This window comes from Capra hircus, chromosome 11 (genome assembly GCF_001704415.2).
Source record: "Capra hircus breed San Clemente chromosome 11, ASM170441v1, whole genome shotgun sequence".
Lineage (NCBI taxonomy): Eukaryota > Metazoa > Chordata > Mammalia > Artiodactyla > Bovidae > Capra > Capra hircus.
Window position 1 is genome coordinate 14,430,933 of NC_030818.1, and position 14,935 is coordinate 14,445,867.

At 36.8% G+C, this 14,935-nt stretch overlaps 1 protein-coding gene across 2 annotated transcripts in view; it reads right to left on the bottom strand.

The window, feature by feature from the left end:
• Positions 1-14,935, bottom strand: part of MEMO1 (mediator of cell motility 1) — a 111,523-nt gene that overhangs the window by 26,733 nt on the left and 69,855 nt on the right. For both annotated transcript variants that reach the window (XM_018055087.1, XM_018055088.1), the window contains exon 6: positions 13,972-14,083. In XM_018055087.1, the coding sequence (XP_017910576.1) occupies positions 13,972-14,083 (112 nt within the window). The remainder of the gene's footprint in view (positions 1-13,971; positions 14,084-14,935) is intronic.

Sequence of the window (14,935 nt, forward strand, 5' to 3'; positions counted from 1 at the left end):
ACACGAGAATTTTCTTTTCTATACAAATCCTTCCAACTTTCCAAAGATTTTAGAAGCAGTCTAGAGCTTCTCAGGTGAGAATTTTTAAAAAATCATAACTAAGCCAGTCAAAAGAAAAGCTATTCTTATCTCTAAGATGCTGAAGCTGTTGCCACAATAGCGCTATATAATTTATTCTCCTCTCCTCTTTTAGATAGAAAATATTCATAGGAGGAAAAAAGAGAGGACAAAACATATGTAGATAAATACTAAAAGTCTACTCTGATAAAAATAAAATATATTCCAATCTTCTCAAATGTCTTATGGTACCTCTTGCACATCCTTTTCATGGTCACAGAAACAAAAACTGTTCCATTACAATCAAAACCGAAATTTTATTTATTTTGGAGATACTCCATGCTCTGTAATTCTAAAAAACGCTCTCTTCCTGATATACAGGTACTAATCCAAAGGAATCTTCTATGTTCATGAAAAAGAGAAACTGAGCAATATACAAAGAAAACATACGTTTGCTCTAAAATCTCAATAAATGACAATTTAAAAAAACAAGATATATGCAGAAATACACGACCAGGAGTATGAAAGTCAAAGGGTAAGAACACATGTGAAAATCGCACTGCTCTTGTGGCTGTCATTTAAGCTGGACGGGGGTGGAAAATCTCAGGCTGTTTTCTATGCCCATAGACAAGTCATTCCACCCTGTTAAAAAGTAACTACATAAGAGCATACCTTACTTTTTCTCTGATCATTTTAAATAGTTGAAGACCTTGACTGAGGCCAAATCAGAAAGGAAAGAAGAATCTTAAGACCTAGTACAAACCTAAACTATAAAGGAGTTAAAATGGTATTCAGGTGAATCAAAAATTCACAAAGTTGGAATGGCAATACGGCAGCCTGGAACTGGGAAAGTGGCAAGGGAATTCCGCAACTGGGTTAAATTCAGCAGACTTGTTGCGGAAATCTTTAGAAAGTCCTATGCGTAAGACTGGCCTTTGGGTACCTAGCAACTTGGCTTCTGCAATGTTATTTAGGTGGATTAAGGCTCTTTTTACCCACTTGGGACATAGTACCAGCTTGCCTAGATTGTTAATAAATTATGTGATTATGGCAATGCTTTCCTTCTGCAAGTTTCAGTATAGCTTTACAGTCTTAGTTTTATGTCTACATGACTAGCCCCTAACAAAAATCCTGGATTTAGAATCTTAAAGCAGGCGTCCCTGGCCAGAAGCACTGTATACATGTTACAGTGCTGGAGGAACCACGTTCTGTTTGGCCCACCCCTATGGGAGGGAGAATGCTGGAAGCCTACATTCAGATTCCTCCAGATTCTGCTCGACACGCCTTTTGTCCCTTGCTGGTCCTGCTGCGTATCACATCTTTTCTAATAAACCAGAGTCCTCATACATCTATGAGTCCTTCAAGTGAGGCTGGTCGTGGAACTCTCAAAAATGGTGTTAAAGGCACAGAGACTGAAAGGAATCATAACGTGGAGTTTCAGGGAACCCTACGTGGGAGAATTCCACTAATCTTTTCCTCTTGATCAAATTCACCTTCAACGACAGGGATACACATACAGATTAAATGCAGAACACTGTGACTCACTGTGAGAAAGAATAAACTAGAAAGACCCAGAAGACATCAGGTAGAGCCAAAGAAGATGGGGGAAAAGAGAGAGAAAGGGAGAAGGTAAACTGTCAATGACAACTAAAATTAGCATTTAAGTCATTATAACTCTTTACTGTTGGATCAGGTAAGGGCATACAGTGAGACTATCAAAATTAATTTCAAAGGGTATACCTTTCTGAATTTCCATTCTGGTACGAAAACTAGTAAAAAGAGATTTTACAAGGGCAGGCGTATTTCAGGTACCAGAGAATCTTACTGAACTCTATTACGGAAACTCAACTGTTTGAAGCAAAACAGTAGTATGATGAACTGGCCCAAGTCAGCTTTCAGAATTATGGTCACACCAGTATTTTTTACAGAAACATTCCAGTATTTTGATGGAAACAAGTCAACATTTCCATGCCCTATGTTCTCCTAAAATTGTATCTGGTTTACACCAAAAAGCTAACATCTTGACCATCTCTGATAATTGTATACTCTTACACATTAAAAGTGTTTTAAATTATTTTACTCTCCCACACAGAAATATTTACCAAGTTTTCTTCATTCTCCCATAATCTGCTCAGTTTTAGCCATCATTACTTTAGTCCAAAGCCTCCATAATTTCTAAACTATTTCTATCAACCTCTTCCAACTCTAATTCATCCTTCACAGTACCATTATGCCATCAAAGAAGAATACTCTTACAGTCAAGTTCTAATCATCACCCTCCTTCTCAAGAACATTTACTAGCTCTATAACAATCATGGAATAAAATACAAATATCTTAAAATGACATTCAATGTCCTTCATAATCCTGTCCCAACCAACCATTCCAGCTTTCTAATCTTGGCCCTCTTACTCTCTGCACCTACAAGGTTACCTACTCAAATGGTTCTAGGCCCACGCTGGTACCATATATGTGTGAAAGGTCAGATAAGGTATATGATAACAAGGAGTGGCAGGATCAACATCAAACTAAAAACATTCATATCTGTGAAAAACTTTTTCTACCTATGCAGGTCAAACAAAAGTCATCTAGAAACAGACCTCAGTTACTAACCCAGACTTCTGTAACTTCCACAAACTAAGTCAAATAGGTTCCTGCTCTTAAAATTAGCCCTGGGCTTTCTTACTTCCACATTTTATATTTACAGTATTCTGTTTCCAACAGAAAATTCTGCCTCATTCTGTGAAAACTACAGTCATCCTCAAAGTACACCCAAATATCATCTTCTTCACAATTCTTCTCTGTGCTCCCCTAACTCAGCTGTCACCTTCATCCCTTTTTTTCTGCTTCTATAAACTCTTCAATTGTACTTACTACATTTTGAATTATATTACATTTATTTATATACAGTTCTTATTCCTCCAACTGGACTATATGCTTGAGGAAACACACAATATTGACTTATTTTTGCATCACTCATTATTCCCTGCATAATTAAGCAACTCTGCTCATATCTGAAAAATTCAGATTAACCAAATTTTTAAATTTTGAAGGTTCAATTCAGTTTAGTCACTCAGTCATGTCCGACTCTTTGCGACCGCATGAACCACAGCATGCCAGGCCTCCCTATCCATCACCAACAGCCGGAATCTACCCAAACCCATGTCCATTGAGTCAGTGATACCATCAAACCATCTTACCCTCTGTCATCCCCTTTCCTCCTGCCCCCAATCCCTCCCAGAATCAGAGTCCTTTCCAATGAGTCAATTCTTCGCATGAGGTGGCCAAAGTATTGGAGTTTCAGCTTTAGCATCAGTCCTTCCAATGAACACCCAGGACTGATCTCCTTTAGGATGGACCAGTTGGATCTCCTTGCAGTCCAAGGGACTCTCAAGAGTCTTCTCCAACACCACAGTTCATAGCATCAATTCTCTGGCGCTCAGCTTTCTTGATAGCCCAACTCTCACATCCATATATGACTACTGGAAAAACCATAGCCTTGATTAGATGGACCTTTGTTGACCAAGGTGTCTCTGCTTTTTAATATGCTGTCTAGGTTAGTCATAACTTTCCTTCCAAGGAGTAAGTGTCTTTTAATTTCATGGCTGCAATCACTATCTGCAGTGATTTTGGAGCCCCCAAAAATAAAGGTAAATATCTTTAAAACAATCAAATCTTTACATCAATAACTAGTAAAACTGGACAGGGAGGAATTACCACTATGGAGACAAAATGAGTTTTGCTTACTAGCCTGCTTAATTACTCCCTATAAATAAAATACATTATTCTTAATTTGAGATTAATAGAAACAATGGAAAAGGAAACATCTCTTGTGTGTTCTTGAGGAGGTGGCAAAGATAAAAGACATCCTTTGTCCAATCCAAAACAGCAAGTTTTAAATAATAAAATCAGAGCCACGAACTGGTAATAAGTCTTTCAGAAAGAAGGAAAACAACATAGTTCATAAGCTCATACCAACATAGAAAAAAAGAAGCACATTAGAAAGGAATAAAAGAATTTAAAATAACATCTTTGTTTTATTTCATTTTTATTATCCTTAATTGATCTAACATAATGATTTGTTCAAAATAATACAGCAATAATGAGCTTGGTAATTATAGTTTATTAATGATAACAATGTTATAAGGGATAAGAACAAGAAATTGTGAATAATGTGAGATACCTGCACTGCATGAATCAGTACAGTGTTATTTGAAAGTATACTTGCATCAGTTGCAAATGTACATTGCAAACTTCACAGCAACCACTAAAAAAAGTAAAAAGAAGTGTAACCTATGCTAAGAGATGAAAGAAAATGAACTTGTATTAAATGTTCAATTAAAATCAGAGGAAAAAGAAAAAGAGAGTAAGAAAAGAAAGAACAAGAACAGTGAATAGAAAATGGTAAAAAATGTAACAGATATTAATCCAACAATATCAATAATCTTTTAACAGGTGAGTGGAAAGGTAAGTTTTCATTCCAATCCCAAAGAAAGGCAATGTCAAAGAATGCTCAAACTACCACACAATTGCACTCATCTCACATGCTAGGAAAGTAATGCTCAAAATTCTCCAAGCCAGGCTTCAGCAATTCATGAACCATGAACTTCCAGATGTTCAAGCTGGTTTTAGAAAAGGCAGAGAAACCAGACATCAAATTGCCAACATCCGCTGGATCATCAAAAAAGCAAGAGAGTTCCAGAAAAACATCTATTTCTGCCTTACTGACTATGCCAAAACCTTTGACTCTGTGGATCACAATTAACTGTGGAAAACTCTGAAAGAGATGGGAATACCAGACCACCTGACCTGCCTCTTGAGAAAAATATATGCAGGTCAGGAAGCAACAGTTAGAACTGGACATGGAACAACAGACTAGTTCCAAATAGGAAAAGGAGTACGTCAAGGCTGTATATTGTCACCCTGCTCATTTAACTTATATGCAGAGTACATCATGAGAAATGCTGGGCTGGAGGAACTACAAGCTGGAATCAATATTGCCAGGAAAAATATCAATAACCTCAGATATGCAGATGACACCACCCTTATGGCAGAAAGTGAAGAAGAACTAAAGAGCCTCTTGATGAAAGTGGAAGAGGAGAGTGAAAAATCTGATTTCAAACTCAACATTCAAAAACTAAGATCATGGCATTGGGTCCCATCATTTCATGGCAAATAGGTGGGGAAACAGCAGAAACAGTGGCTGACTTTATCTTTTGGGGCTCCAAAATCACTGCAGATGGTGACTGCAGCCATGAAATGAAAAGATACTTACTCCTTGGAAGGAACGTTATGAACAACCTAGACAGCATATTATAAAGCAGAGACATTACTTGGTCAACAAAGGTCAAGTCAAGTCTCTAGTCAAGTCTGTGGTTTTTCCAGTAGTCATGCATGGATGTGACAGTTGGTCTATAAAGAAAGCTGAGCACTGAAGAATTAATGGTTTCTAACTGGGGTGATGGAGAAGACTCTTGAGAATCCCTTGGACTGCGAGGAGAGCCAACCAGTCCATCCTAAAGGACATCAGTCCTGGGTGTTCATTCGAAGGACTGATGTTGAAGCTGAATCTCCAATACTTTGGCCACCTGATGCGAAGCGCTGACTCATTTGAGAAGACCCTGATGCTGGGAAAGGCTGAAGGCAGGAGGAGAAGAGGACAACAGAGGATGAGATGGTTGGATGGCATCACCGACTCAATGGACATGGGTTTGGGTGGACCCCAGGAGTTGCTGATGGACAGGGAGGCCTGGTGTGCTGCGGTTCATGGGGTTGCAAAGAGTCAGACATGACTGGGCCACTGAACTGAACTGAATCCAATGATATCAATACTCTTTTAATAGGTGAGTGGAAAAACTGACACAGCCATAAAATGGGCTATTATTCAACAACAAAGGAAAACAAGCTACCAAGCCATAAAAAGACTTGGAGGAATTTTGATAATATATTACTAAGTTCAAAAAGTCAACCTGAAAAAGCTACATATTACATGATTTCAACTACACGATATTCCAGAAACTATATGGCTATGAAGACAATAAAAAGATCAGTAGTTATCAGGGGTCAGATGGAGGTGGAGTGAAGAGAGAAGATCAATATGTAGAACACAGGGGATTTTTAGGACAGTAAAACTACTCTACAGGGGACTATTAAAGGTTGAAAGACATGAAATGAAGCATTTGGCAAAGCCGAAGACTATACTAACACAAAAGAGTGAATCCTAATTAAACTATGAACTTTATTTAATAATCATGTATCAATACTGGTTCCTCAATTTTAACAAATACATTATACTAATATAAGATATTAAGAACAGGAAAAAGTTCAGTTATTAGTAATTAATACCATACAAGGCATTTGGTATTTGATAGTAGTTTTCTCACTCAGGGAACTCAAAAATATAATTAATAAGAATAAACACAAGAAATTATAAGAGTTAGGCTTAACAATCTGGATAAACTATACAAAATCAATATTTTTTTAAATATATATAATGGTATAAGTACTGAAGTTGTCAAATCCTAACCACAGTGAATTTCTAAGATTGACTTGAACCTAAAATCTAAGATGAAAGATTTAAATACAGTGTACTGTGCTTTCAAGCTGTCCATGTTACAGAAATATTAACAGTAACAAAAACTACTATATGGCTAAAAATATAATATTTTTACAGTGAACATAAGTATTTTTACAGGGCCATATTTCTCAAACACTTCAAAAGTTACTAAAGAATTGTACTATTTACTTTGCACATTTTTCTGAACAAAAAAGGACTAAAACTGAGGCAAAGGAATTGTTATATATCTTGATGGTGTTGCATATTTACAAATCGACATTTATCAATATTCATAGACTTCTATGTCACAAAGAATACATTTTACAGTGACCCAAAATCAATTAAAATTTTAAACTGTAAACAAAGAATAAATGAGAATAATACAGAGAAAGGAATAAAAGGCAGGAAAGATAACAGAGTAAAATGCAAAGAAAAAGAAGTGGCAGCATGTTGTTAATTTTAAGAGTGTGTTAGTCGCTCAGTCGTGTCTGACTCTTTGCGACCCCATGGACTGTATGTAGCCTACCAGGCTCCTCCATCCATGAGATTTTCCAGACAAGAATACCAGAGTGGGTTGCCTTTTACTTCTCCAAATTTTAAGAGTAAATAGCTTTTTCAAAATAGATGATTTCTACATATCCCAACTTAAAAATATCTCTTAAATGCAATCATATATAATATTAAAAATTATTAATTTTGACAGTAAAGATAATATATGGAAAAAAGGATCAGAATAAAATGCTTAAAATAAGACCTCCTCTTAATATGAGATTATTATTTAATTACACAAAAATGTGTATGTATAAGTCTTATATATATATATACACACACACACAAACACACACACACAAACTTATATATGCATACATATATTTTAGCATTTCCATAATAATCTTCACTGCCAGTAAACACTGCTGAGGAGAATAAAAGAGGGTTTCACTGCTCATTGCGTATGCTTTTAAATCATGTACACCCATTTTTCAAAAGGACAGATTTAACTTAGCAAGGACTTTATGGGTCATTTTGTTTTCTCCTCTATATTATTCTTTTTTTTTTTTTTAAAGAAAGCTCTAATGAATATCACTTTTAAATCTGCTTAATATAAGAGAATTATAAATAATACACTTAGATATTTAATTTTTTAGCCCATCATAATTTTCATAATAGTGAAAACTGAGGGAAAAGTTTTAAAATTAGGCAACTGAAGTACTACATAGTCATATACTGGAAAGTCCTATGTATACCCAATTAAAAGGAGCTTTTAAAAAAAACATGTAAATAGGTTCATGACATAAAAAGCAGCCAATTAAAAAACTCTGACCTCATTTTTGGGAAATATTTAATGAAAGTATTACAAATAGATTGCTATTAATTTATTCAACAATTAATTGATGAGATCCTGTTTGCGCCAGAAACTGAGATGGGTACAGAATATGCAGAGTAGACCAGCTGCCCTGGAGTAGGGGACAGGTTAGGGGAAAGGAGAGAAGGGAAGCAGACAGATATACATGCATACATAACCTCCCGAAAAGCTATTTAACTGCAGTGCTACCGTGGTAGGCTATCTACAAACACAATCAACAAAATTCCTCCCACCTCTGGATGCTCAGGCCATTCCTCCCATTAGGTACAATTTTTCCCTCCCCTTGAATCCAGTCTTCTAATTCGCATTGTCAAGTAAAATATGGCACAAGTAATACTGTGCCACTTGCAAGCCGAAAGATTAAGAGACCTAAAATTTCTACTTACTTTCTTGCTACACTGAATTGCCATGTACTTCAGGATAGATCAGCAGGAAAGGGAAACCATGTGTAGAGAAAGGCCCTGAAGAAAAGTAACAAGTGGAGACAGGACCAAGATGAGAACGAAGGTGCCTAGTAGACAACCTGCATTAAGCCCCAGACAGAAAGTGACAGCACCCTGGAACCTCTAGCCTAAGTCAACCTATCTTACCTGACAGCAAATGAAATGGAAATGACTGGTTGCCACTCATCCCTGAACACAAATTTCTAGCCCAAAGAATCATTAAGAAAACAAAAAAAGTACTTTGAGGTGATATGCCATGCTACAACTGATAACCGAGACCAAAAATGGGTGCCTGGAAAGTGTATTACTAAAAGAGACACCTAGAAAATATAATATTGGCTTTGGGGACAAGAGACAGGTGGAAGGTAAAAGGGCAACAAGGAGCCTGAAAGTAGACACGCAGTAAGGACACTGCTAGAAGAAGGGTTATCCATATTATTTCCTGGCAGAAAATAATTAGCATAAAACTGTCACACGACAAAACTTAGAAGATTAGAGCATCTATAAATGTAACTAAGATTCCCCAACAAAATATTCAAAGTGTCAATGGCTTCTTCACAGCCAAATATGAGGAGATGCAAGAAGAAAAACATGAGCTAAAGAACTAACTATAAGCAGAATTTAAAAGAAATATTTCTAACTAAGAGTTTCTTGGTTAGAAAATAACTGTTTCTCATCACTAGCCTCTACAGAGAACCAAACACTGTCAAGCAAACAGCCTAAGGACAAAGACCAAATACAGAGTACTACCAAGAACATGGGCTCAGAATCATCAAATCGAAACCACATCTGTAAAAGCCTGTGTTAGGACCACAGGAAGACTTCAGACCATGCTTGCATATTCTCTCAGGCAGGTAAAAGGGCTTCTAAGAAATTACACGGGATGTGAGAGTTGGACTGTGAAGAAGGCTGAGCACCAAAGAATTGATGCTTTTGAACTGTGGTGTTGGAGAAGACTCTTGAGAGTCCCTTGGACTGCAAGGAGATCCAACCAGTCCATCCTGAAGGAGATCAGCCCCGGGATTTCTTTGGAGGGACTGATGCTAAAGCTGAAACTCCAGTACTTTGGCCACCTCATGCGAAGAGTTGACTCATTGGAAAAGACTGATGCTGGTAGGGACTGGGGGCAGGAGGAGAAGGGGACGACAGAGGATGAGATGGCTGGATGGCATCATTGACTCGATGGACGTGAATCTGAGTGAACTCCGGGAGTTGGTGATGGACAGGGAGGCCTGGCGTGCTGCGATTCATGGGATCGCAAAGAGTCGGACACGACTGAGCGACTGAACTGAACTGAACTTGGGCTCCAAAGTGGAGAGAATCCTGTCTCAGTAAGAAAGTGGAGAGAATCCCGTCTCAGTAAGAAAGTGGAGAGAATCTTGTCACAGTAAGAACTGTGGATGTGACTTTTGTCTAATGGAATGCACTTTTAATCTTATATATAGAAAATCCACAATGTGGTTAACGGAGTTCTATCAGTTTGTACTAAAATAAAACACTATCTCAAATGAAAAGAGGCCTTTAGGCTTTTAACTGTCACATACAGCAGAATAAAACTGCTACTCAGATGCAAACAAAGCCCATTTCTTATGGAAAAGTAAATAGGACTAAAAGAACAGAGACAAGAGCCAAAATGACCCAGCCAAGAGCTAAGAATAATACAGATCTTCCTCAGCTTACAATGGGGTTAAGTCTAAATAAATCCATTATAAGTTGAAAATACATTTACTACACCTAACCTACTAAATACCATAGCTTAGCCTAGCCTACCTTAAGTGTGCTTACAACATTTTCAATAGCTTGCAGATGGGCAAAATTATCTAAAACAAAGTGTATTTTATAATAAAGTGCTGAATCTCTCATGTAATTTATTGAATGTGCTATGCTTAGTCTCTCAGTCATGTCTGACTCTTTGCGACCCCATGGACTATAGCCCACCAGGCTTCTCTGTCCACGGGGATTCTCCAGGCAAGAATACTGGAGTGGGTTGCCATGCCCTCCTCCAGGGGATCTTCCCAACCCAAGGATCAAATTCAGGTCTCCTGCACTGCAGGAGGATTCTTTACCAGCTGAGCTACCCGGGAAGCCCAACTTATTGAATACTGTACTGAAAATGAAAAACAGAATTGTTGTCTGAGTACAAAAGGTTTTTTAAGTGTATTGGGTGTTCACCTTCTTGATCACATGGCTGACTGGGAGCTGCGAATCCCTGCCACTGCCTAGAAACATGAGAGAGTATCATACATATTGCTAGCCTGGGAAAAGATCAAAATTCAAAGTACAGTTTCTACTTAATTATGTATCACTTTCACACCATCAAAAAGCCAAAAAATCCTAAGTGGAGCCAGCATAAATCAGGAACCATCTGTAATGAATTATGAAACCACTATCAAAAGATAGAACCAAGCCATAATCAAGGACATTTTCTGTTTCCTGGTTAGATTTCAGAACTGCTTTAGAACAGAGACTACTACATGCTTTTCATTTTTCCACCCTCCAATGTGATTAACTGTCTTTGTCTCAAAACCACATACTAAGTATATTGCGGGGGGTGGGGAGGGGTGGGGCGGACAATGGGGAGACTTGCCTTCCTAGTTCACAGGTATCCAAATCAAAAAGAGCTGCATTCAAGGAGCCTCATCCACATCCCAACCAAATTCAGATGATAAAATAATGAACTTTGAACCTGATGTCATAACTGGATGAGATTTCTGGGCATCTTAGGAGATGTCCTCCATGTTGGAGAAACATGAATTGTCTACCACAGGAAGAACTGTGGTAATCCATCAACAAAGATGCCTGCCAACAATCCCTCCTACTTCTGTACACATATGCTACTCCTCCCATCAAGAGGTAGCATCTATTTCTCCTTTGGCAAACAAAATGCAGTGGAAATGATGATACGTAGTTTTAGGCCTAGTCCTTAATAAGCCAAGAAATGTCTGGTTTTGTTATGTTACCCAGAATCACCATGTAAAGAAATCCAGACCATCCTTCTAGAGACAGGCCAAAAAGATAGAAAAGCCCTGGCTGATTAAAAAAAAAAACAGGCCATAGAGAACAAATGAGGTATCTCAAGTAAAAGTCAGCACTAAAGTCATCTTGGATCCTCAAGGCCTACTCCAGTCATCTCAGTCAGTGTCTTGTGGACCAGAGCAAGGTGTTCCCTACTCAAACTCCTGACCCCAAAATTGTGAGCAATAAAAACAGTTATGACTTTAAGTCATAAGTTTTGAGGCAATTTGTTATTCAGTAAAGGAAACTGATACAGGTAATGGTAAGCTAGGTGACACAAGCAGTGCTTGCAGCCAAGGTTACAAAGGAAAAGTACTAGGTGCTTTCGATAGAGTCAGTATTAGGGATCCTAACGGCACCCCACTCCAGTACTCTTGCCTGGAAAATCACATGGACGAAGGAGCCTGGTAGGCTGCAGTCCACGAGGTCCCTAAGAGTCGGACACGTCTGAGCGACTTCACTTTCACTTTTCACTTTCATGCACTGGAGAAGGAAGTGGCAACCCTCTCCAGTGTTCTTGCCTGGAGAATTCCAGGGACGAGGGAGCCTGGTGGGCTGCTGTCTATGGCGTTGCAGAGTCAGACACAACTGAAGCGACTTAGCAGCAGCAGCAACATAATCTGAGAGATAAGGAAGGTTTTCCTGAGAAGTGATATACTTAAAAGTGGTAATTTAATGTTTTTTAATAGGGAGGAAATTAAAAACATAAATTTTGTTCACTGGTTTCAAATTTCTATTTTCCTACATTTCCACATTTACACCTGTTTTACTTTTGAAATAACATTTTAGCCAGGTACAAAAGTTTTTTACTGTCCTGTTGCAGTTGAAGAATGGGATGCTCTGATGACACTAGCATTTCAAAAAGTAAACAGGCTATACTGCTTTAAAATTTTCTGAAGAATTAGAATGTATTAAAACACAAATAACCTAAAATTGGTAAAGAATCCGCCTGCAACGCAGGAGATCCTGGTTCCATTCCTGGGTCAGGAAGATCCGCTGGAGAGGGAAAGGCTACCTACTCCAGTATTCTTGGGCTTCCCTTGTGGCTCAGCTGGTAAAGAATCTGCCTGCAATGCGAGAGACCTGGGTTCAATCCCTGGGTTGGGAAGATCCCTTGGAGAAGAGAAAGGCTACCCACTTCAGTGTTCTGGCCTGGAGAATTCCTGGAGAATTCTACGGGGTCGCAAAGAATCGGACACGACTGAGCAACTTTCACAACCTAAAATTATACTGCTTACAATTTAATATCACTCTATTTTTGCAAACTTCTTCAGCTATGTAATCCCTTATAGTTATTTTTGTGAAAAGATGTGGACAACATGAGACTGAGAGAAATAAATAATACTTTGATAACAGAATTAAGACTGGAAATAACTCCCCAAACTGCAATAATAGAATAAAACCAACATGAAAAAATTAAACAAAATTAATTGAAGAGACATTCACTTTTAGGGTTAAAAAGAAATCAACCACTGAAGCACAAAAGGAGAAAATAATCTAGTTTAACAGTATAAAAAACCCTTGGGGTTTCAGCTGACCACAAATATATCAGATAATAGTAAGTAAGCCATATCAGCATAAAAATTGTTAATCTCATACTTCATTAACACATTTAATTAACAAATATTTACTGTAAACCTAAGACATACCACTTATTTTCCTAAGAGAATACAGTAATGAGGACCAGAGAAGGAATAATCTCACCCTATTTAGAACTAATCAAACTAAAAACATATGGAATATTAAGTCCATATGAAGGAAATGGTTGAAAAAATTACAGAAATGTGACCTTCAAAAGAAAAATGTTCTAATTTGAATATTGCCCTAAAGAAGAAAGAAAGGTCTTAAAACAATTCTTTCATTTTACCAAAATAATGACTACTATGTGACAGGCACTGTGCTAGGCACTGGGGTAAAAGTGGAAAACAAAATGTCCCTGTCTTCACTCTACTTATAGTCTAGTGAGCATGCTATCCTCAAAGACCTCTTAGCAGGTACCAAGTCAGCATTTTTTATAACAGAGATCTCTTTTATAAGAGATCTATGTTATATATAGATTATCTCACTTATTATATATTACTACATAATAATTGCTTTTATAATAGAGATTCACATACTTTGATAAGGGCTGAAATAAATTACCTCCAAAGTTACTCCCAAATCTAAAATTTTATGATTACTTACTTGGAGCACTATACCATGAAAGAATATAATTGTTATTCTGAGATAAATAAATATATAATGAATAAGATAACAGGCAAACCAATACATACAAACACACAGACACATGGGTTTTCTTGTTAATATTTCTACCTAATGAAACAACCATGCCACTTCATACATTTAACCTTCATAGCCAAACTACTCAAAACCAACTTCAATCCACATTCAGAAAAATCTAATCTCAAAATTCTTTATTCCACTGTAACAAGAATTTTTAAGTCTCTTTATCCTAGTGATCATCTTACCCTAGTCAAAATAATTCCAAAGAAATTAATATCCATGATTTCTCTGGGATTTCTTATATTAATTAGTATACCTTTCCATGGCTTTAGCTGTATAAGGCAAATGCATTTCAATACTGTGTTCATCTTCATCTGTCTGCAGAGACATGCGTTCAAACATTCCTGTCTTCCATAGTTCTCCGTAAACTAGAGGTTTCAAAATATAGTAAAACAAATGTATTAATGTATATCCTTATCCTGTGAGACTACCCAGTAACACAAAACTATATGCTTTGGCAAGAGACAAAAGTATCATGTAATATTTTCCTTTGGCTTTAGTTTTAAAAAAAGGAAAAAACAACTAGCTTCTTATATAAGACAAAACAGTCAGACAAGTAATGATTTACTCAGCATTTTCATATGGTATATAGTTACATAAAAAATAATAATTTAAAATTATCATCAGGTCCTTTCATTATATCTAAAATTACCTCTAAGTTAAAGGTTTTCCTTGACCTTAATCAACCAGTAGATACTAACAAGAATGGTTGATCAAAACTCCTACTGAAATATGGAAAAATCCCCCCATCTACTTCCTCATGAGGTTTAATAATACAGTTTTTGAGTTTTGTTTTATTTTTAAATAAAATGTATAGGATTACTGTTTTACACCTTAGGTTTTGTTATACCAAGAACAGAAAATTCCTACTGAAAATGTTATTTTCCTCAACATTAAGAATTAAACTTGTCAGGTAGACTGGAATATAAATTTACCACAGGACCATGCCTTAATCTTAAATTTTTTAAATGATTTAGCAATTCAGACCCTTCTGATGAATTATACTTAAAACATTATATAGCAAGAAAATAATGGAATTTAATACAAAAAAGACACAAGAATATTTTTATTTTATCATTGAACAGAACCAGCATTTTTATAACTACATCCTTAAATGGGTTAACCAATATCAAAGAAAGAAACAAATAACTGTAAGACTTTTCTTCTATGAAACTGTATCTGATTAAAAATTCTCATTGTTAGGCTATCCAAAACCAAAA